The sequence below is a fragment of the Schistocerca piceifrons genome, chromosome 3 (genome assembly GCF_021461385.2).
Source record: "Schistocerca piceifrons isolate TAMUIC-IGC-003096 chromosome 3, iqSchPice1.1, whole genome shotgun sequence".
NCBI classification, from domain to species: Eukaryota; Metazoa; Arthropoda; class Insecta; order Orthoptera; family Acrididae; genus Schistocerca; species Schistocerca piceifrons.
The window spans coordinates 261,723,066-261,744,919 of record NC_060140.1 but is presented as its reverse complement, the minus strand read 5'-3'; the positions used below and the strand labels follow the sequence as shown (position 1 = coordinate 261,744,919).

Sequence of the window (21,854 nt, the reverse complement as noted above, 5' to 3'; positions counted from 1 at the left end):
AGCCGCGAATTGTGTATCCCGCTATAGTGCCGCAAGATCAGCTGTGTAAGCGCACAAACATTCCTTTCTCAACTCCTCACTTAAACACTCCTTCACAAAGAGCACAAGTTTTCGTACCAACTTTGTAGCTCTGAAGACAAAATATTATTATTTATCTTTACCATGACTTGTTATAAACATTAGCTACGCTGATAATACACGAGGAAGGGTCCGTACGACGTCATTCAGATTTGTCTGTTATTTGAAAGCAGCATATTTATTTAGCGTATGCCAGTACACATCATTTTATGCTTCTTAAAAGTGTTTATACAAAGATATACATAAAAACACAATAAAATATGATATATCAGAAGTATAAAACATACAGATGATGGGCTATATAATTAAATACAAACATCAAGATTATGTACAGTCATTTTCGGCGTCTGTTGCCATCAGAAAATCACTGAACTTGCTACTGTATGCTCTTCTGTGGCGGATGGTCTGTCTGTTGGCTCTGCAGTCATAGTTGGGAGTTGGTGTTTCTCCCCAATTGTAAAGACTATCTGCACTTCTTCCGTGATTTGTGCCTATTCTGTTAAGGGATGACCGTATTTTACGCGGTAGTTCGTATCCGGGCTGTCTCTCAATGATGCAAGGTAGACTTGGCCACTGTTTCTATGTTTCGATACAGGGTATCGATACGTGAAACTGTTTCAGTGTTTCGGAACGGCTGTGGTTCACAGTTTCGAAACAGTGGTGTTTCATTCCGCCCCTGTCTCGGATAACCGCACCAAATTCGATCTCGATCCAGACACAGAAACTGTATCGTTGTTTCAAAATATGGCTGTTTCAGTCCACCTGCGTTTGGAACGGACTAATTGTATCGGAACAGTGATGTTTCATTCCGCTCTGTGTCGTACGAGATTCGGGCTCGGCACAGATACTGAAACACAACATAACACTTAGTGAAACACTTTCAAGAGTGGCGAAATATTTTTGACAAGCAATAGAATGAAGCTTAAGATATCCGAAAACAACGCTTCGTTTCTAGCTGACTGTCCTATTACGAAATGGCGTAACATCTGCTTTATAAACACTAACCAAACAATAAAACAACGAATACTATTCACATTCAAAATAATAAATATGTGAAAATCATTCGATTAAATTACACTTTGTTTTATAACATACGCTTCTCTTTTCATGTACAGTAATCGTATTAAGAAACGCAAGTAAGCCTACAACATTTTGAATAAAAAAAGGCGTAGAGTGACAGTTACTAGACATATACATAAATTTGATCTAGGTATAATTGCAAGCAATCTGTTTGACATATCACTGGTAGTGGTGAACTGGGGGGGGTTGGGAAACATGGTGACTTTATAGTAACGGTTCGAGACACCTTGAAAGACAAAATGTTTTTCTGTTATATTTTGTTATTTATTCTAGTTATTTGGCGTTATTTGTGAGTCTATAGTCACTGTGCCTATTATCCACAATGATTCCCTTTTGTGCATGGAAATTAGCAGGATGGGTATATTACCCATACTAACGGAATGTGGGAATCCCAGTAGCATATCCGTTGTTTCTGCAGTTTGCTCCTACCTCCAGTTCCGTTCGTGGTGGTTCTTCTGTCTTCAGCTATGGCTGTCCTCAGCCAAGTGATAGTTTCATACTTTCTGCGAAATGATTAGCGCTCTCGCACCTCATTTGTGTTTATATGGACATACTTATACAGTAGACATTCAAGATGATAAAATGTGCAGGTTTATTAGATTACAAAACACAAACTGTTTCACTGTTTCGAAACAGCGTATCGAAACATTACATTGTGCTGTTTCATTTGTTTCGAAACAGTTAAGTGTTTCAGTTTGCCCATCTCTAATGCAAGGGAGGTCTTGACAATGCTCAGGACATGCCTCTCGCTATTGTTCACTCCAGGCCTTTGTTGCATTAAAGTTTATACTTTGCAATTCCTTGGCTGTTATCATTGTTGGATATCTAGACCGAAGTCTGTTTCTTTCTGGGTACTGATTTCTCAGGATCTATGCACCCAAATAGCGTGAAAATGTAATCACATGTCAGTTCTAGTACAATATATCTGTCCAATTAATACCCGTTTACTGCAAACAGTTCAGCTATTTATTGGTGGAAAACGCACTTAAAACATCTGAGCAACAACAGAAAGGAATTTTGTGAACGCTGATAGTGGAAGTCTTGCTCAACTTTATGCCTGTATGCCTCACCCATTTAGAGCGGCGATATGTGCGGCGACGGACATTCTTTTCCCTGCTTCCTGCAACATCATTCAACTTGTTAAAAACTAAGGAATTGTAGAACTTTTGCAAATGGGTCCATGTATAATAACCAGATTGTCGACTATCAGTCACACCCCAAAGCACAACAAAATTAGTCTTGGTAAAACTTAGTGCCGATTTCCTGTGTACAAAGTATTCTGAGTAGCACAGCACTTATCAGGCATTCCGTGGCGCAATGAAAAGTGTTGTTTGACTGCAGTGAAAGAGATCACATGTTTGAATCCTGTAAAAGTAATATATTTTAGCAGTTTTAAACGACATACAAAAATTGCGTTAGCAAGAACTGATTGTAGTAGTTGTTTCGATTGCGGGATGTATTATATATAGCTTCACGTTAGTGCTAGTCTGAGAAACGGACAATAGAGAATAAATGCATTTGCTTTGCGAACAAACAATTCACTTTTTTGGAAAGCATTGCTAGTAGTGAATATATCACCATACGCCCATAGTAGAACGAGGTGGAGGAGGATGAAGTAATACAGAGTTATTAAGCGTGTGCAACATGCAGGTGACACAAACGTAAGGTCTGTGATGTTCATAAGTGTAAATTAACGTTAGCTTCTGAAGCAGACTTACTTCATTTTTATATAAGATGATGAAACTGCAAAAGTTTAAAAAAGGATCATAGGTAGACAGCACGAAGATAAAAACTTAGTTTTTAATAAAGTAAAAAGTGTATGATCACATCACAGTCTAACAGAACAGTCGCGACACTTACTGCTGTAAAAGTTGTTGCGTTTGACAGATGGAGCGACACTAGCGCTCCAAGCGGCAGGTAAGGTGTACGTCAGACGCGTCGTAAGCATAATGTTTCTTTGCATCCATTTCCTACGTAATTTCCGAATTATTCGAGTTATTTTCTTGCCTCCAAGAGTTTGTTTAGCATCAGAAGGCATATATGTTTCTATTAATGATTCTAAAATAAGCGCAAGTATGGACAAAAACCATGAATAGAGTGGCAAGCTACAACACATTCGTGAAGAAACACTTGTGACATTGGACAGAATTGCAGCTTACCACGTTGATATCAAAAGACTATAACCACACAGATTTACATGTAAGAAGCACAGACATGTACCTCTACATGCAAAAGCGATCGACAGCTCGTTTATCGTTCTGTAGGCCTATTGTGTGTGTCATTGTCGCCTGTTGCCACAAGTACGACCTTAATCTTTATATTATTCTAAGTGGGTCAAGCAACTGCCAAATAGTGGCAGAAATATGCTGAAAACATTATAATGAGCTGATTACATTACATTTCACGAAAAACCAAATATTTGAATAATTTTCAAACAATATGTCTGTAGGCACTTTCCTTGTCCCGTAATAGTTTCGCTCGATCTGCACAATCTGACACTTCACACGCTTTTGTAAGACACGAACAGCTGCACTTAATCTAACCACTTTATCGTCAAAGCACATCTGTGGTGACGATTCGCACGAATCTGGCACTGATACATGGAGAGTTGAACTGGCTGCTTCTGTGTCATACGATTGTTCTACAGCTTTAGATTGACTGTCGAATCTTTGTGGCAGTTTCCTCTTCATCGTCAGTAGAAGTGGCTTATTTGGTATGTCAAATAGTGTGGGTACTGCATTCCACACGAGTTTGTTATTGTCTGCGTTCATGAACTGGTTTTCTTCGAAATGTAGCGGATAAAACCTAATATTATTATACATGTAAACTGGGTCTTTCTTCATAAGGTCTTCTCGTCTGCTATTAACTAGCCATTTTCTGCTCTTAAAACGAAACATTTATCATTTATACACATATAGTTTGCAAGTGAATCCTGACGATACAATTTAGTAACATGATGGTATATACCTCTCAGGATCCTTAGGAAACCTAAAAAGAGACAGCTGTGGTGTCTTCTTCCTGTTGTTGCTGCAATTTATTGCGCTACAAACGCTCCGTGGTAAAAATCATTGTATAAATCAAAATAAACAATCACTATTTGCTTTCACGATCGCGCCGAACTCTCAGTTCTACCTACCAGCCGCTTGGGGCGCTGCCGGCGCTGTAGGCAACAAAATCGAGGCGAAGTGTCGCGACTGTTATGTTAGACTGTGATCACATGAACTAGAAAGTATCTTTTTGGCGTGTGTGAACAGCGATTGCAAATGTAAGCACATGTAAAAAGCACGTAAAACACAGTAATGTTGTTCCTGATGGATAGGGTGAAGTTTTGTAATTGTGATTTGGTTTCCATATGAGAGGACTGTCGAGTCGTTTAACAAATAAGTTAAAATACTCTTTCGGATTTGATTCGAACCAGCGATCTGTGGACATCGTCTTATAAAATTCGACGGTTTACCCCTCTAACAACTGAGCTACCGAGTAAATGAGGTGTAGTTAGGGAAAACGACAATTTTCAATAGGAGTTTCATATCGTTGAATGACGTTATCCTTCGTTATAATAGTGGGAGAGCATACCTCAAAGACAAGTTACTGTTAACTTCACAGTGCGACACATTTTTAAGTTAGGGGACTTGTGCGTCGACGTGGTGACAATTTGCCGGTACAGTGCAACCACATTTTACGCGTCTTCTCAGTCCCTAGAACACTCAAAATCAAGTTTTTGGTGGTTTTTGTAGATGTATTTGTACAATATGGTAGTTTACACCATTTGTAACCCATTTCCTGAACCGTAAATTCCAAAACAAGGCATCATTGTGAATTATATTATGGCAGTAGACCCTGCGAGCTAGCCAGTGACGTCAGAGGCATCACATGACTCGAATGGAGTGTTTTAGCGAGCGTTCAGATTATTTGAAATTCATTTCCGTTTTCATAAAAGAATACTGAAATTCAAGGGGAAAAATCACGTTAGGAGTATAAAATGAAATAACTAATCACTAAACACAGTTTCCAGGAAACAGTCAGATACCTTATTGTCCGTGTGTCGGAGCCAGAACAGTGTTAAAATGGTTTGAGGAGCATTATAGTGAGCTCACGATGATTTCTCAGTAACCAAATTCGCCTGATGTAAGTTCTATGGAACCCATCTGATCCCTGCACGCAGATTAGTCGCCCGGTATTACACGAATCATATGACGTGTGCGTAGACATCTAACTCCACATACCTCCACAAACCTACCAACAAACTGTCGGATCCTTGGTACACAGAATCAGTGATGCATTTCGTTCAAAGAGGGACAAACGAGCTATTAAGCGGGTGTTCATAATGTTTTGGCTCATCAGTGTACGTTAATCTTTTTTGTATCAATCAAAATCAAGAATCTCTCGTTGTTAAAGAAATCACATAATAAGTCCTGGTCCAGTTGATATCATTAGTTCCTTCCTTCCCGTTCCTCCAGCAGTTTACATAATAGAACTGTATAAACACAGAAAAATTCTTATATTTCGAGTCTCTCCTGATCAATCCAACGTACACGAATTTTCGGCTGTTCCTGGCCAGCCACATCTCTCGTTGAATCTACCACAATTCTATAAAAAGGATAATTTCTTATTTGCTGCATAATGTCACGCTGGATTAAGTGACCTAAAATTTCCAGTGTTTCATTTTGAACTGCTGTCACCAACCATCTGTCACAGCACTTCAGGAAGACCTTCGGTTATAGCATACCAATCCTGCTCCTACCGGAAAGTGCCGTGAGACTCCGGATGATCATTTCAAGACCTTTTATTCTAGAAACCCGAGAGAAATAATGATTACTGGTAAAGCTAATCAGCAGATGTCGCATGACTTGTGTGATAACAGGTGTGCCATTTTCACGCAGTTGAATGATTAAGACAGAGGCTCGATAAAAAGACGCTTCTCGTGTACTTTGCTCTTTTCTGCAGCTTTTTTTCCAGTTACAGCTTTAAGAAAACCCACTGGTGTTTCCTTTCGTTGTGTGCTGCTCACCATGTATATCTGTTGCAGTCATAGCAGAGAATAGTCACTTCCCTCGTAATGTAGTCGTGGATGCGGTACAAATCAAATCAATTTACAAGGTCTTTCATTGCGTCGCGGAAATTTCCTCTAAATAACACTTATACTGTTCAAATGGTTCAAATGGCTCTGAGCACTATGGGACTTAACATCTATGGTCATCAGTCCCCTAGAACTTGGAACTACTTAAACCTAACTAACCTAAGGACAGCACACAACACCCAGCCATCACGAGGCAGAGAAAATCCCTTACCCCGCCGGGAATCGAACCCGGGAACCCGGGCGTGGGAAGCGAGAACGCTACCGCACGACCACGAGATACGGGCTACTTATACTGTAGGATTCTCCTCAGTCAGCTAGTAAAATAGCGATATTTACGTTTTTTTTCTAATGAAACAATCAACGTAAATCTTTTTGCTTGTTATTTATGGATTCTTGGACTGCATTTAATGATGTGTGAATTCCTTTTTAAAATCAGAAAATGTTACCCAAGAATCAATAAATAATGGGCAATAATGTAAACGTAGGCTTCCGCGGCCGTTGTCACAGTCAATAAAATTTTTCTGGGTTTGGGGCCGCATTGTCAACTATAAAATTCCGACGTTTCGGCCGCTATTGCAAGACGCCTTTATCAGGGTATATTGCTAACTGCAATTGGCAATACATCCTGAGGAAGGCGTCTTGCGATAGTCGCCGAAACGTCGGAATTTTATAGTTGACAATGCGACCCCGAACGCAGAATAATTCTGTTGACAATGTGCAACAAGGTTTTCGGTGATTTCTTCATTAGTTCTCAAAAAATCATAAAAATGGCTTACATTGTAAAAATGGCTTACTTTGTAAGCTGATCGAGGAGAATGGATCCTTAAAAATCAGCCGGTGTGTTCCATACAACAGTGGAGTTCCCGCATGGCAACACAGTTCTAAGTAAATACCTTGCGCCTCATCTCCTTTGCCTGGTACAAACTTGGTAGGCTAGTTGAAGCATCTCATACACACAACATTCAAATAAAATGGCCTTCAACAAGCAAAACATGATCGTGATAGACATTTTATGACTGAAAAAGCATCCTCTAGCTTAGCATCTTCCACTGGTAGACCTATTACAATTATTAAACTGAGAGTGGTCACTGTCACAGACAATGTTAGTAATCAGTTCGAAGTTAGTAAATCGACACGCTAACATCGGTCGGGTACCCTTACCTCGAAAAAACAGCACGATATATTTTTCTGACGCCGTTATTGCTTGACAGGACGGAAGTTTATGCGCTGTCGTAGGGTCGAGCAAGAGTACTGTTTGTAATTTGGGCTTTATCGAACGATGCGCAGCGTTGTCTGACGGAGCCGCTGGAGATGGTGCTTGCGTGGCGGCAAGAGTTTTAATATGCACACTGGTTAGGATGACAGGTAACAACGCAGACGGATAGAAAAACTATTCTGTCGAATTTTCTGGATTTCCACCCGAAACTAGGCGCCTTACGCCCCCCCCCCCCCCCCCCCCTCCAGTTTCGTGAGGCTAGGCTGCTGCCTGTATAGTAAAACCAGCCGTGGCTTCTCGACCAGATCTTTAGACAGTAGTAGTATCCGAATTTCGTCACACACACTCATAAGTCTTAGGTCTCAGGAACAATTTTTTGGTAAGTAGTTGGGGGACTTCGAAAGAAAAATGGGACGAAAGGGGGGAGAAGAACCTCTGTGTACAGTAGAACGTAGTTCAGGTATCAGACGTTTAGTATTTTCTTATGACGGTATCTTCATGGAGGGCGGGCGGGCAGGCAGGCAGGCAGGCAGGCAGGCAGTTGCCATCCCTCTTCTTATCTGGAGTACAGTGTTTATTCATTACAGAATTCTCATACACTCTAGAAGTGGGTGGATAACCATCAATCTCTGGGATATAAGAAGTTTTTGGAGCCACCTATAAAGTTGAGTTCTTGTGGCATGGCCATTTCGAAACTAACTCATCTGTATCAAAGTCGGCAATATTGGACCACGCCCCCGTGCAATGACTGTTCTTTTATACCTCTGTTTTTCCAGTTTTTAGATTTACTCTAGCCTTTTATGCCTTCTACTGTGTGAGTTTTATCTTCCTCGTTTTGTATTTGACTCGTCTGACTGGATACACCCACTTTTAGCGGACACTTTCTCCTCCGCGAGTAACTTTGGAATCGCGGGTACTGGCGCCTTCTGTGCTTAGTCCCATAACCCCCCTTAAATCAATCAGTCGGCAATATTGAGGTCTTGCTCGTCGAGTGGTCCGTTCTTTCTGCACATACTCGAGCGACTATTTCCCATGTGCTATCCATTTGCTGACTCCTACCCGACCTACGTGCACATTCAAATGGCAGCTTCCTAAGGCTAACTGGTGGCTTTACTCCTCCCAGATGACCTTCGAAAACTTCCCCAGTTGTGATGGCCAGGTGGAATATCTCACAGACGTAATCCTTACCGCTGGAAAACGTTCCATTCCTCGCACATCCCTTTACCACACCGTGTCCCAGTCCCATGGTGGACTGAGGCACGCCGCGACGCAATTCGCGCACAGAGACGTGTTCTCCGGGTTTTTAACCGGCACCCTACGACGGCCAACTGCATTCATTTAAACTTATGCGTGCACAGTGTCATCGTGTTCTTCAGGATAGCAAGAAAGCTAGCTGGATTTCATTCACTAGTTATTTTAACAGTTCCACCCCCTCCTCTGTCGTGTGGGCCAACCTCCGACGGCTCTCTGGGACCAAGATCCATTCCTCAGTTTCCACCCTGATAGCAGCAGACGATGTCATCATGGATTCTATTGCTATCTCCAATACCTCGTGTCGCCATGTTGCGGAAATTTGGAGCTCTTCCCACTATCACCAGCCTTCCTCCATCGGAAACGAGTGGAAGAGGCTCGGGCGACACCCTTCTCTTCTTAGAATCGTGAGTGCTAAAATGTCGCTTTTACTATGAGGGAGCTAGATCATGTTCTCAGTTCGTACTGATCCTCCGCCCCAGGGTCAAACGCTATCCATATGCTGATGTCGCAGCACCTTTCTCTTGCGGGCAAGCACTTTCTGCTTAATACGTACAGCCGCATCCTGGCTGAGGGCACGTTTCCAGGACGATGGCGTGAAGCCACTGTCATACCCATACCAAAGCCCGGTAAAGACAAACACCTGCCTTTTAGCTACCGCCCCATCTCTATCACCAGCTGTGTTCGGAAGGTGATGGAACGTGTGATTCATGCCCCCCTTGTATGGTGGCTGGAGTCTCGCAATTTACTAGCCACTGCATATTGTGGATTCGAGCGCGTCGTTCTGCAGTTGACCATCTCGTCACCTTGTCCACCCATGTTATGAATGGTTTAGTGCCGAAATCCCAGACTTTGGCCTTGTTTTTCGATTTGGAGGAGACCTGAGACACCTGCTGGAGAACTGGTATCCTCCGTACTCTTTACATGTGGGGCTTCCGTAGCCGCCTGCCCTTTTTCCTTAACTTAATTTTAAAAGACCGAGTTTTCAAGGTGCGTGTGGGTTCTGCCTTGTCGGACACCTTTATCGAGGAAAACGGTGTGCCTCTGGGTTCCGTCCTGAGCGTTGTCCTCTTTGCTATACCACAACCCTGTAATGGCCTGTCTTCCGCCGGGTATCTCCAGCTCCCTTTTCGTTGACGATTTTGCCGTCTGTTGCAGTTCTCCACGGACCTCTCACATTGAGCGGCATCTTCAGCGATGCCTCGATGGTCTCTACTCATGGGGCATCAACAATGGTTTCGTAATTCCACTGCCAGAACCGTTTGTATGGCTTTTTGGCGGCGCAATTGGTTTTTCCCAACATCTTTACATCTTGGGCCTGTTGTCCTTCCGTTAGTTGAAAGTACAAAATTCCTGAGGCCCATGGTCGATAGGAAGCACTCTTGGTCTTCCCGTGTGTCTTACCTGGCAGCCTGCTGTACGCGGTCCCTCAGTGTCCTTTGTATCCTCTATGGTACTTGCTGGGGTGCAGGTCGAACCATTCTCCTCCATTTGTACTGGTCTCTTGTCCGTTAGAAACTAAACTATAGGTGCTTCATTTATGCATCTGTACGTCCGTCCCTCTTACGCCGTATCAGCACTATTCAGCATCGTGGCATCCATTTGACCATTGGCGCCTTTTGCACTAGCCAGATTGAGTGTCTGTATACCGAAATTGCTGAACTACCACTGTCCTACCGCCTTGACTTTCTCCCCAGCAGGTATGCATACTGTTTGTCTGCCATGCTTGGCCACCCAACTTCTGCCTCATTCTTTGACGACTCCTTTGATCGCCAGTATGGGGCGCGTCCTCTTCTCTTACCTCCTAGAGTCCACTTTCGCCGCTTACTCTGGCGGCTTAACTTCGCACGACCTGCAACTTTCCCAGTGGGTGTGAACCCTTGACCACCTTGGCTTCGTGCGGCAGCCCGTGTTCACCTTGGCCTTCATTCGCTTCCTAAGGACACTACTCCTCACTCTATCTTCAGTTTCACGACCTTCACATGGAATTTCGTGATAGTACCTTTGCGTACACTGACGGCTTTCGGACTGACCGTGGTGTTGGGTGTGCCTTCGTCACTGTCGCCGACGTTTTTCGGTATCTGCTTCCAGCACGCTGCTCAGTATTTACAGCCGAGCTCTTCGCCCTGTCAGGCCACGGAGTGCATCCGGCGACACAGGCTTTTCAATTGCTTCCTCTGCTCAGACTCTCTCAGCGCCCTTCAAAGATTGTGTGCACAGTACACCGCCCATCCCTTTGTGCAACGGGTCCAGGAAAACTGTCATTTGTTCGCTCTTGGTGGAGCCCCTGTGATGTTTGTGTGGGTTCCTGGCCATGTGGGTCTGCCAAGAAACGAGACTGCTGACGCTGCTGCCAAGGCTGCAGTCCTCGTACCTCAGCCCACTAGTTCCTATTTCCTTCCGATGATCTCTGTGTTGCCATCTGTCAGGAGGTGGTGCCACTTTGGCATCGCCATTAGTCTTCTCTTCATGGGATATGCCTCTCCAGCGGCTTTGACGACCTCTCAGCCCTCCCGCCGGAGGAGGTCATTTTAACTAGGTTGCTTATTGGGCACTGCCTTTTTAGCCATCGCCATTTGTTAATTGGCGCTCCCCACCACTTTGTGCACATTGCGCCCAAGTTTTAACTGTCCGCCATTTCCTGACGGAGTGGGCATTTATTCCCGCTTGGGTATTCGCCATTTTAGCGAACGACGCACGGGCTGCCGACCGCGTTTTACATTTTATCCGTCGTAGCATATGGTTAAGGCCATTTAATTTTTAGTTCTGGACATTCGTTTCTCTGTGGTGTATTTTATAGCCTTTTCTCCACGTCCCTGTTTTTAGCTGTCTTCTCTTACGCCGATTGGGATTGACGTCTTGGTGTTCTATAGTTTTGACTTAGGCGCGCTTATGACCGCAGTTGTTTTTGCGCTCTAAAACAAAACAAAACAACATAACTTTATTTTATTCATTGTCGACCAAAACTAAAAGCAAAACTAAATGCATATTTATGGGTGGGCAAAGTAATTACTATCGGTAGATCTGCCGATGGAGGGGGTGGAACGGTATCTCGATTTTGCTCTTCTGCCCCTCCCCAGTTTCATTTTTTTTCCCGAATACGCAAAAATATGCTACGATAGAAAGTCTGATTTCTCTGATGCTAGCTGTACAGTAGAGACTTCTGGAGTGACATCAGTGGAGTTGTTCTTAAGGCATGAAATATTATTTCATTGGACGTGCTTCAGAGCTTGAAACATTCCTTCATTTTCAGCATATTATAGACATCTAGAAGCCTGAAGGGTAATGCGATAATGGTGCCAACATTGCATAATCAATCTTCGCTGTAGTGATGTCAGTTGCATTTAACTAATGAAATGCGGTTCATTAATAGCTACGGATGTGCTTTTGACAAATTGACTTCTTTATGTGTCATAAATGGCATTGTGGGGCCATGAAAAGTAATTTACTTTCATCATAAATATTTATTCATATATTTCGTATTTGCATATATTATGATAAAAAAAACATAAATTTAACAGAAAAAAACTCCAAATAAATCTCAAAGGCAAGAAAGTGTGTGTGTAATCCTGCACAAACGTGAAATGAAATGGGAAAAATAAAAGTTCAGACGTTTATTGTGGTAGGAGTAACATGAAATAGTAGATGGCTGTAAATTTTTTTTCACAAATGTTCAATATTAAAGTTATGCTCTCCACATTCTTTACGCATCACTGAACCAGCTCTCTGTATTCATTTTGCTATTCATCATCTGACTCACAGCTTTGTTCTGAAGCAGTTTCATGTTAACTATTGCGAGAAGGGTAATTTTGATCTTCGAGATCATATTTTCCATCAGTATCTTCTTCTTCTTCTTCTTCTTCTTCTTCTTATTATTATTATTATTATGTTTACCTCGCAAAGTTCAGAAAATTTGCATAAAACACTGACATAGACAAAGGAAAATCCGAAGCCATATGAACACAGGAAATAAATGAAAAGTTCTGAAGCGAGTCCAATGAAATCATATTTCATGACTTAAGAAAAATTCCTCTGATGTCACTTCAGAAGTCTCTACTGTTCAGCAAGCACCAGAGAAATTAGATTTTCTATCATAGCATATTGATGAATAACTTTTGACCATATATAAAACAAACACTTATGGTATCATGTGATCAGTAATGGCACAACCCATACTTTGCATCTGTACACTGAAAAAGCAGATGACTCGACGATGCTTCTAGTTTGTTTCAAGCTCTGTTATCAGCTGTCGACAAGGTATGTGGAACCTCCAACAATAGAATGACCAACAGAGGAAATAGCAGGGGTGTACAGTTTCACTGGTATCGAAAAGAACACCACAACTCCATTTGAGGGTTAACTTCACTGTAAATAATAAAATGATGTGTAGTGTAATAGATTGTGCATTTCAAGTGTGTAAAGTTAATGTGATCCTTCAGCCAGCTTTTTTTGTTCCACAGCAATATGGCACGCAGCGTGTACCGACTGCTGCGTCACCTTCGAACACAAACAGCAGCTCCAGCTCCAATACCGGGTCTCAGAGTGGAACCCTTAGCACTAGCCTCAGCAACAATGTTAGTTCCAATGTCGGTGGCAGTGGGAGTGCCAGCAGCAACAGTGGTGAACAGTTATCGAAAACCAACCTGTACATCAGAGGACTTTCTCAGAATACGACTGATAAGGACCTTGTCAACATGTGTTCACAGTGAGCTTCCAAAAAGAGTATACTAAACCTTTCTATCAAAGTAATCATTTGATCTACATTAGATTTGGCATGCTCTCCTATCTTTGTCATAAACTGCAGATGGAATATTTCAGCAGCAGCTATATAGTGTGTACTGACAGTCATACAAGGCTGTACTAAACACAATATCAAACTGCATTTATTTGCCAGGTGTTGATAAGCTATACTCAAGTCCAGAACAATCATTCATGTATATATTGCAGTGCTATGATTTTGAGAGAGAGCATGCGGGTTACGATTTCATAGTAGCTGTATATTACTTACTTGGTGTACTTAAAGTAACACGAAAAGTATTCAGGAATATTTTTTAAATAACCAGTTTCATACTGTGATAAATATACTGATCCAACAATGGGATTTTTCTGTATCATATTGTTTCTGAAGTATTGCTAAATGTACGCGATTATTTTTGTAGTCCTCCATTATTCGTTTATGCAATTTTTGTCCAGTGTTTATTATGATTTGTAGTATGATAATTCAGGTCTATGTTTCTTATCTTTGTTCATCCAACAGAAAATTAAGAGATTTTGTATTGTTTAGGTATGGCACCATTATTTCAACGAAGGCAATATTAGACAAGAATACTAATAAATGCAAAGGCAAGTATACAGCACGTAAAGTGCAAACAGTTTTCAAAGTCAGATCAGTGAGATCAACTAATATTATGCAATTCTATTGTGATAATCATGGAGTAATTGATGTACAGTTTGATGGCCTGCCATGATTGGTAACAGGCATGTCTTTTGTATTTGATATTAAGTTTTTGTATAATCTGTTTGGTTTCCTATGTTCACACACACAAGATTCCGAATTCAGTTGCAGTGGTTTATGTGCAAAGTGAGTCTTTGTCATTGTGGGGCCTGCCATATTTGGACAGCATAAGCTACATGGCAATAATAATAAGAATAATGATGATGATGATGATGCTGATGATGATAAAAGAAAATTGAGTAGCTTTTTTAAAACTTCAGTTGCTTGCACAGTATTTTAAACAACCAAGTGACCTATTCTTCATTTCATACAGGCAGTCTTGTGTTCAATACATTCACATTTTGGTCCTATTAACTAGTTTTCTGATGGTTAAACATCTTGTGGTAGGTATTTTATCATCATAATTTCTTCTTGAACAGTTATCCTAATTTCAGAATTTAAACAGAAGCAGCACATTGAATCTTGATAATGTAAGTTGGCTTAATGAGATATTGAAAGAACCACTTCATTTCAGAGAAGCAGCAATGAAAGAGCTATGATCTCCAAATTTTTGGTTCTTCTGTTGAAAGGAACAGCTGGCATCTTTGCACTAATGTGGTACAACATATTTTTCAAAATGAGCTTAAGTAACTGTCACTGAAGTGTTGACATTTAGTGTAATACTAAGAAAAGGAAGTGAGTAGAGTGCACATAATGCAATGTGATGTCTACATTTCTTCTGAAATTCATTGTGATTTGAAAGAGATGATTATTTACATTGTTACAGGACATAGAATGGGACCAAGCAATTTATTATCAGCACAGATGTTCTGTTCTTTCAGTTTGAGTTTAGAATGTCTAGTGAACTATAATGCATTATCAGATTTTTCAAAATGTAAGTTACTATTTCACCATCTAAAGAGAAGTACCAGGCACAGTCATCTTTGGCCTCTCATGGTGAATTTGTTGTAGTAAACATAAATTATATTGGTTAAAACATTTTTGAAAGATGTTGTTACTGACGAAGAACTACAATAAAATATAAAGGGAAAAGCGAACCCACTGAGCGACAATAGATTGCAAACCCAAACACAAAGGCACAACTTTTGAAGTTAGGGATTCCTATCTGCCATTGAAGGAGGCACTGTTCCAAAATATAAGGGATATTACATTTGTGGCCACTAGCCAAGAAATATTTGCTTATTTGCTTTGATTGTGGGAACTGATACATTATTCACAATGATTTTGTACACATTTGCCCAGAAAGATACGATATTTATACAACAACAACAACAACTACTACTACTACTACTACTACTACTACTACTACAATGATAACAAATAAAATGTTTCTATAATATTATACTGTAAAGTTCTGCATGGAATACAAATAATGTAAGGGATGAAGATAACAATTCATCGTATTGCTGAGGCATTGAACAGTTGGTGGAAAAACAAACAAGGATATTGTTCGAAATCTCAGCTGCAGTTTCAGTCTTGTGTATGTGCTGCACTCATCTCAAGTATATGGTTCCTTCACTCCTTACATTATTTGTCATTTATATAATGAAAAGGCATGAGGATTAAGAACGTCTTGTGAGGCTGTCGTGAGTATCAGTTTTTGTCATGTGCTCAGACACCATCACAGTTTGGTACAACAAAAATTGAGGTATTCGGAAGCAAATTGTGCATAGATTCATGTGACATTGAGGTTTACTTTATTGCCTCAATTAGTGGTATGTGTAACTTAATAAAGCAATAAGTACATGCATGCACAAGGAGAAATATGTGTTTGCCCTTTCACTGTAGTGGAGGATATAAAAATATTCTTGTCAAAGTTGGTCGAAGATGGCAGGACTTAGTTATATTATTTGGACATGTAACATTTTCCTGCATTTAATGCAAGTTTCTGAGACATAATGAACTGTCAAACGCGTGTGTGTGTTGTGTGTGTGTGTGTGTGTGTGTGTGTGTGTGTGTGTGTGTGTGTGTGTGTGTGTGTGTGGGGGGGGGGGGGGGCAGTGGGGGCTGCCAACACAACCTGTGTGTGTGTGTGGGGGGGGGGGGGGGGCAGTGGGGGCTGCCAACACAACCTTAAAAACTTTTAAATGGCCTTTACATGTCCTTACAGTCCATCACCAACTATTTTCTTTGTTGATGGTGTATTTGTTGTTGTGATCTTCATATTGAAGACTGATAATGATTTTATAAAGCTGTCCACACCCGACTTGCGTAGTATCTTCATTTCAAAAAAGCTACTACAACCAACATAACTTCTGTCTTTTTACACAGACACATAAATATATATATTCCTCAGTGACCCAGGATATAATCTGTCAACCTGTACCTTCTGAAACTTTTTTTTTCTCACCATTTCAGTTCAGTTCAGTTCAGTACTTTCTGGTCATCGCATCAACGCATCTAATCTTCACCATTATTCCCTTCTCTTGTTGTCTGTGTTGTTTACTTTTAAGATATACCATACTCCATCAGTAATTTCTGAAAAGGCTTCATAACACACAAATTTATATTGGTTGTTAACATATTTATCTTTTTCAGAAAAGTTTTTCTTATTATTGCCAGTCTCCATTTTGCCTCATCTTTACTTATACCACAGTCAGGTATTAAGCTTCCATGTAGAAAACTCCTTTACTAGTTTTAATGTCCCATTTCCTAATTTAATTCCCATACCACATTGTTTCACTTTTCTTGATATTCATTTTATAACCTCTTTCCAGTCTATTCAACTAATCTCTCTAAGTCCTTTGCTGTCTATGGCAGAATTACAGTGTTATCACTACAAATTAAAAATTTTATTTCTTCTTCCTGAATTTAAATTCCTAGCCCAAATTTCTCCTTTGTTCTGTCACTAGCTCTTTGTTCAAATTGAATAAAATGGGGAAGAGGTTACAAACATGTCTCACTTACATTTCAACTATGTTTCACATTATCTCCTAAAACTGCCTTCTCATTTCTGTGCATGTTGTAGATAACCTTTTGCTCCATATATTTTATCACTGAAAACTTCATCAGTGACAAAGTTTCATGAGATTTTTTGTGGTTACAACTAGTTTCTTTCATTTATAACTGAAATTCCAGCAATACTGCATAGTGATTACAAAAACCCTAGTATACTATCTCGTGGATGAATGCTATGCACTTATTTCTTCTTTTCATGTATGTTGTAATGTAATTTGCAAATATATGTCCCAAAATAATAGTGAACACAGGGTTTATACCTCTAAAAACAGTAAGAATGTTACTTACCCAGTATTTGTGAAAACATATCTTTGTTAATTTCTGCTGCACCTGCTGTTATGCTTCCAACATTCAATTTTTCTTTGGTGAATGTTGTGAGGTGTGATATAATTGACACATGTTAAATAATGCTAATGCAGAGATTGTATTGCATGTACTTTTCTGCAGCAGTGACAGTGGCATCATACAAGCACAACACCTAACAGAATTTCTGTTTACAGCAAAATTTAAGATTCTGTGTATTGTTCATGTATAATAATTATTGGTAAGTAATACATTAATACTTTGTTCATATCATACATTGTTGTTTCAGGCTTGTCAATAATGTTGTCAAGTCAAATGCGGGACTACTCAGTTTTCCCCTCTTTCATTGGTCATGTTGACTTAAATACCATTGTACTCACTGCGCACTGCTCCAAGGGGAAGGTCATAGACAAGGGCATCCTATTTGGCTCATATTTGTCAGGTCAATTGTATACTATCTAAAATAAAAGACTGTAAGACACTAAGATATTTTGGCTCAACGCCTGAAACCTGCTCACCTGACCCCCAACCATTGTTTTCAAGAAAATCACCCCTGTAGTTCATGGTGTGCGATTGACTCAAAATTGATAATATTGACAGTCAGTTTAAAACTGAGTGTTATTCATCATCATATATGGGCTCAGAAAATATATATTTTCCCAGAAAGCAAGGAAAGAAACTTAATCAACTGCTGATTATGTACCTGTAAGGTAAACACTATTCGATGAAAGAGCACCACCGATATACTAAACAAGGCACCTGGCTGGGAAGCATAGAATGAATGTTCAATTTCTCGACATTAAAATTGGTAGGAAGGTGAGTAAATCAATCAGGAATAATAACAAGTATGGAGGGTAAAAATTGTAGAGGGAGACCAAGAGATGAATACACTAAGCAGATTCAGAAGAATGTAGGTTGCAGTAGGTACTGGGAGATAAAGAAACTTGCACAGGATAGGGTAGCATGGAGAGCTGCATCAAACCAGTCTCAGGACTGAAGACCACAACAACAACAAGCAAATAAATTTCTCGAGTGACTTGGATTACTGAAGAATTAAAATTTTAAGACTCATTGTACAAAGGTTATTCAGAGTAGGACTGCTGCAAACATGCGCATTCAGTGCACATTATCCCATAACAAAGAAAAATGAGCTGTTGATGCAGATGGCAGTACTCATAAAATAACACTTTGCTACACAGAACAATATTACATCACACCATTTGAAAATTGTTGCCTTAAGTCTCCCTGTGCTTATAAAATACTAGTGAGTAATTTGGTCATTGTGTTATGGAAGAAGTTGATTAATTCACTTGCTGAAAATCCAGGAAATTGACAAATTCACTTTGAAAAACATATCTTGAGAAAATTTGAAACATAAATTGCTGGTAACAAGTTCTATCTGATATTTGGTATCCGGGGGAGAGAAACTAATACCATCACGTATGCTACCCTGTTTATAGATGACGAGGGTCAGTTGACCTGCACAGAAGAAGTAATACCACCAAACTGCACACCTATGTGCCAGCCATGTGATATTTGTATTTTTAATTGCCAAGTTAAAAACATTATCTTGAAGCTTAAAAATTCTTTTGGAACTCAATGAGCATTGCACTGCCCCATGGAGGCAATAACGATTTACAGCATAATTGATGATCAACTTCCAGTACCAATTTTCAGTTTTACCGTATTTGTAGCATACATCAAAATTAATTCCTCAAAAAGAAATATTTTTAAATGTAAACATAATCTGTGTCCTACCAAACCTTTGGAGGGAATGATGTAGTTTCACGAAGACTACATTCATTAGGTGTTGTTGGTGTCACGAGTATTTGCTTTGAATGTTTATATGACAAGTACCATCCATCTAGTTGTCCAAAGGAAATTGAAGACATGTAGCAGAGTGCCTGAAAGAGCCATTGCAGAGAGACCAGGATTATTTTATTTTATTATTTTTTTTAACTCATCCAGGTTCATGGAGGTGTTTTTCTGCCTATGTAACTAAGTGAAAGGCAGTTTGTTTCTTCTGTACAAATTTTACTTTTTATTTTTAAAGAATCTTCAGTGGCCTGTAATACAGGCTTTTTATATATGTATAATAAATGTATTATGTAGTAATTACAGTACATTACTATGTTTCAATTTGTCACATCTTTCTCTTGTTTTTCATAATGGAAACAACTTTTGTAGCACAAATATTGTGAATTTAAATTATTGTTTGGTGTTCCTTACAATTTCCATCATTTTTAGTCCATACTAGCAGCCTTGAAGATGGGTTCATTTGGTCCCCGTGCTCCAGCTGGCCGATTTCCAGCATGTTTTTCACCAACACCTATTATAAAATTATAACACATAACCTGCACTTTTCAGTTTGTGATTCTCTCTCTCTCTCTCTCTCTCTCTCTCTCTCTCTCTCTCTCTCTCTCTCTCCCTGTGTGTGTGTGTGTGTGTGTGTGTGTGTGTGTGTGTGTGTGTGTGTGTGTGTGTGTGTCATGCACACACACTCACACACAAATCAATTCAGATCAAATATATCAAACCACACAAACAAAAGACAGAAGATAAACATGCAGTGTCAGCTGGCAACAGTACACTCTGTAAACATACTCAAATAGGCCACAAAATGAAAAGTGCATCTGATGTGTTATAATAAATGTGGCTGAAAAAATGCTGGAAATCAACCAGCTGGAGCACGAGGTCTGAATGAACACTTCTCAAGGACCACACATATGGAATAATATGGACTAACAACACTGGAAATTGATGTTTGTTCTATAAAAGTTGTTTCTGATCTGAAAAACAAGAGAAAAACACGACAAAACATAGCAGAATAACATTGTATCTACTACGTAATACGTTTATTATATGTATAAAAAGAAACATGTATCACAGGCCACCAAGATGCTTCACAAATAAAAGAAGCAAAATGCCTATGGCAAGAAACAAACTGCCTTTCATTTAGTTACATAGGCAGAACACACCGACATTAATTTTGAAGCAAGTAAGGAAAAATGGAAAATGAAAAAATGTTAATAATTCATGTTGTTTGAGTAGTTTATTTGCCTACCTTGTTATTATTCATTACTGATTTACTTACCCCATCAGTCCTTTTATTCATAACAATTACAAAAAGGAAAACAATAAAAATGAAGAAAAAGAACTTCAGAATGCATTTGGGGAAACAGCAGCAGTTTTGTTAAGTGGTGTAAGTGCCTGTCACAAAAGTTTCTTTCCCCCATTTTTAGAAAAATATGCATTTACAGATCCCATATATGGTGATGAAAGATGTGCAGTGTTCAATTGTGTCTCAAGCCTGCCAGTTTTGAATCAGTTGTGCTTCATGAAATTTACTCATGGTTTCTTCAAAAATGGAGAATTTTAGATTGTACACAACTGACATGCCAAATATAAGCAAAAGTGGTTGTTGGTGAGAAAGAAATAAGCAATAACTATTGTATTGTGTGCTGGTTGATCCCTCTACTGGCCCCCACCCCCCCACCCCCACCCCTCTCGGGCCCCTCCACTCGTACCACCCCCCCCTTCCCCTCCCGGACCCCTCCATCTTCCAGTGCAGTTAGACAACAGTTCTCCCTTAATCACTAAAGGCCTTATGGGTAGTTAAGTAACATGTGCTTATAATTATATTGTAGTTGACATAAGTTCACTGTAAGCTCAACAAAACACACAAGACATTTGTATCAGAATTCAAAAAGCTTCTCAAGATTTTGGAGATGCTTGCAGAATTTTCGTGGTAATTATTTTCACATTCCTTAAAATTCAAGAAAGACAAAGATTTACTTATATGCAGAGTTCATGACATTTTACCTATTCTTATAATGTCTATTTTTGTGTGGCCAGCAAGGTCTACAAATACACTCTTAACCAGAATATGGTATGTGATCTGTTTGTCTGTCATTTTAGGTGTGCTCCTTATCAGTACCACATTGTGAAATACTTTTAGTAGTGTGTCTCATTTTATATGAAAGGTAGATATCTTGCATAAGAAAATGTATTGTTTCACAAGCACATTTATTTCCTGGACCTGATTTTCTGTAAAATATTAGTTCCATGATGTTCTTAACTGACAGTTCAGATAGTTGGTGAGATATTGATCAACTGAATACCACATCCCAAACCAACTGAAGCCTCCTTTCCTTGTTATTATGTGTCCCAAAATTCTGATTTTGATACTTGTAATTATGCTATCTCATAAATTTAACACCTGTTTGACAGTACTGTTCTTTTGTACCTTGTTTCATGAAATACTGCAGGCAGAACATAGCAACCACCTCAAGTGTCTTGGTGCTTCAATAGCTTCAGTTAGTTACAGCCATTGCACATCTGTCCCTCTTCTAGACTGTTATAATCCATTCCATTCACACATGCTATAAGGCATGCAGCCATTTTGTGGAGACTTAGATAGTTTTTAACATTAT

General features: G+C 39.8%; 1 protein-coding gene across 1 annotated transcript in view; it reads left to right on the top strand.

The window, feature by feature from the left end:
* LOC124788570 (protein alan shepard) overlaps positions 1–21,854 on the top strand; it is a 433,965-nt gene that overhangs the window by 279,405 nt on the left and 132,706 nt on the right. Inside the window, exons 3-4 of the mRNA XM_047255841.1 lie at positions 13,166–13,410; positions 13,990–14,048. Coding sequence (XP_047111797.1) covers positions 13,166–13,410; positions 13,990–14,048 — 304 coding nt within the window. The remainder of the gene's footprint in view (positions 1–13,165; positions 13,411–13,989; positions 14,049–21,854) is intronic.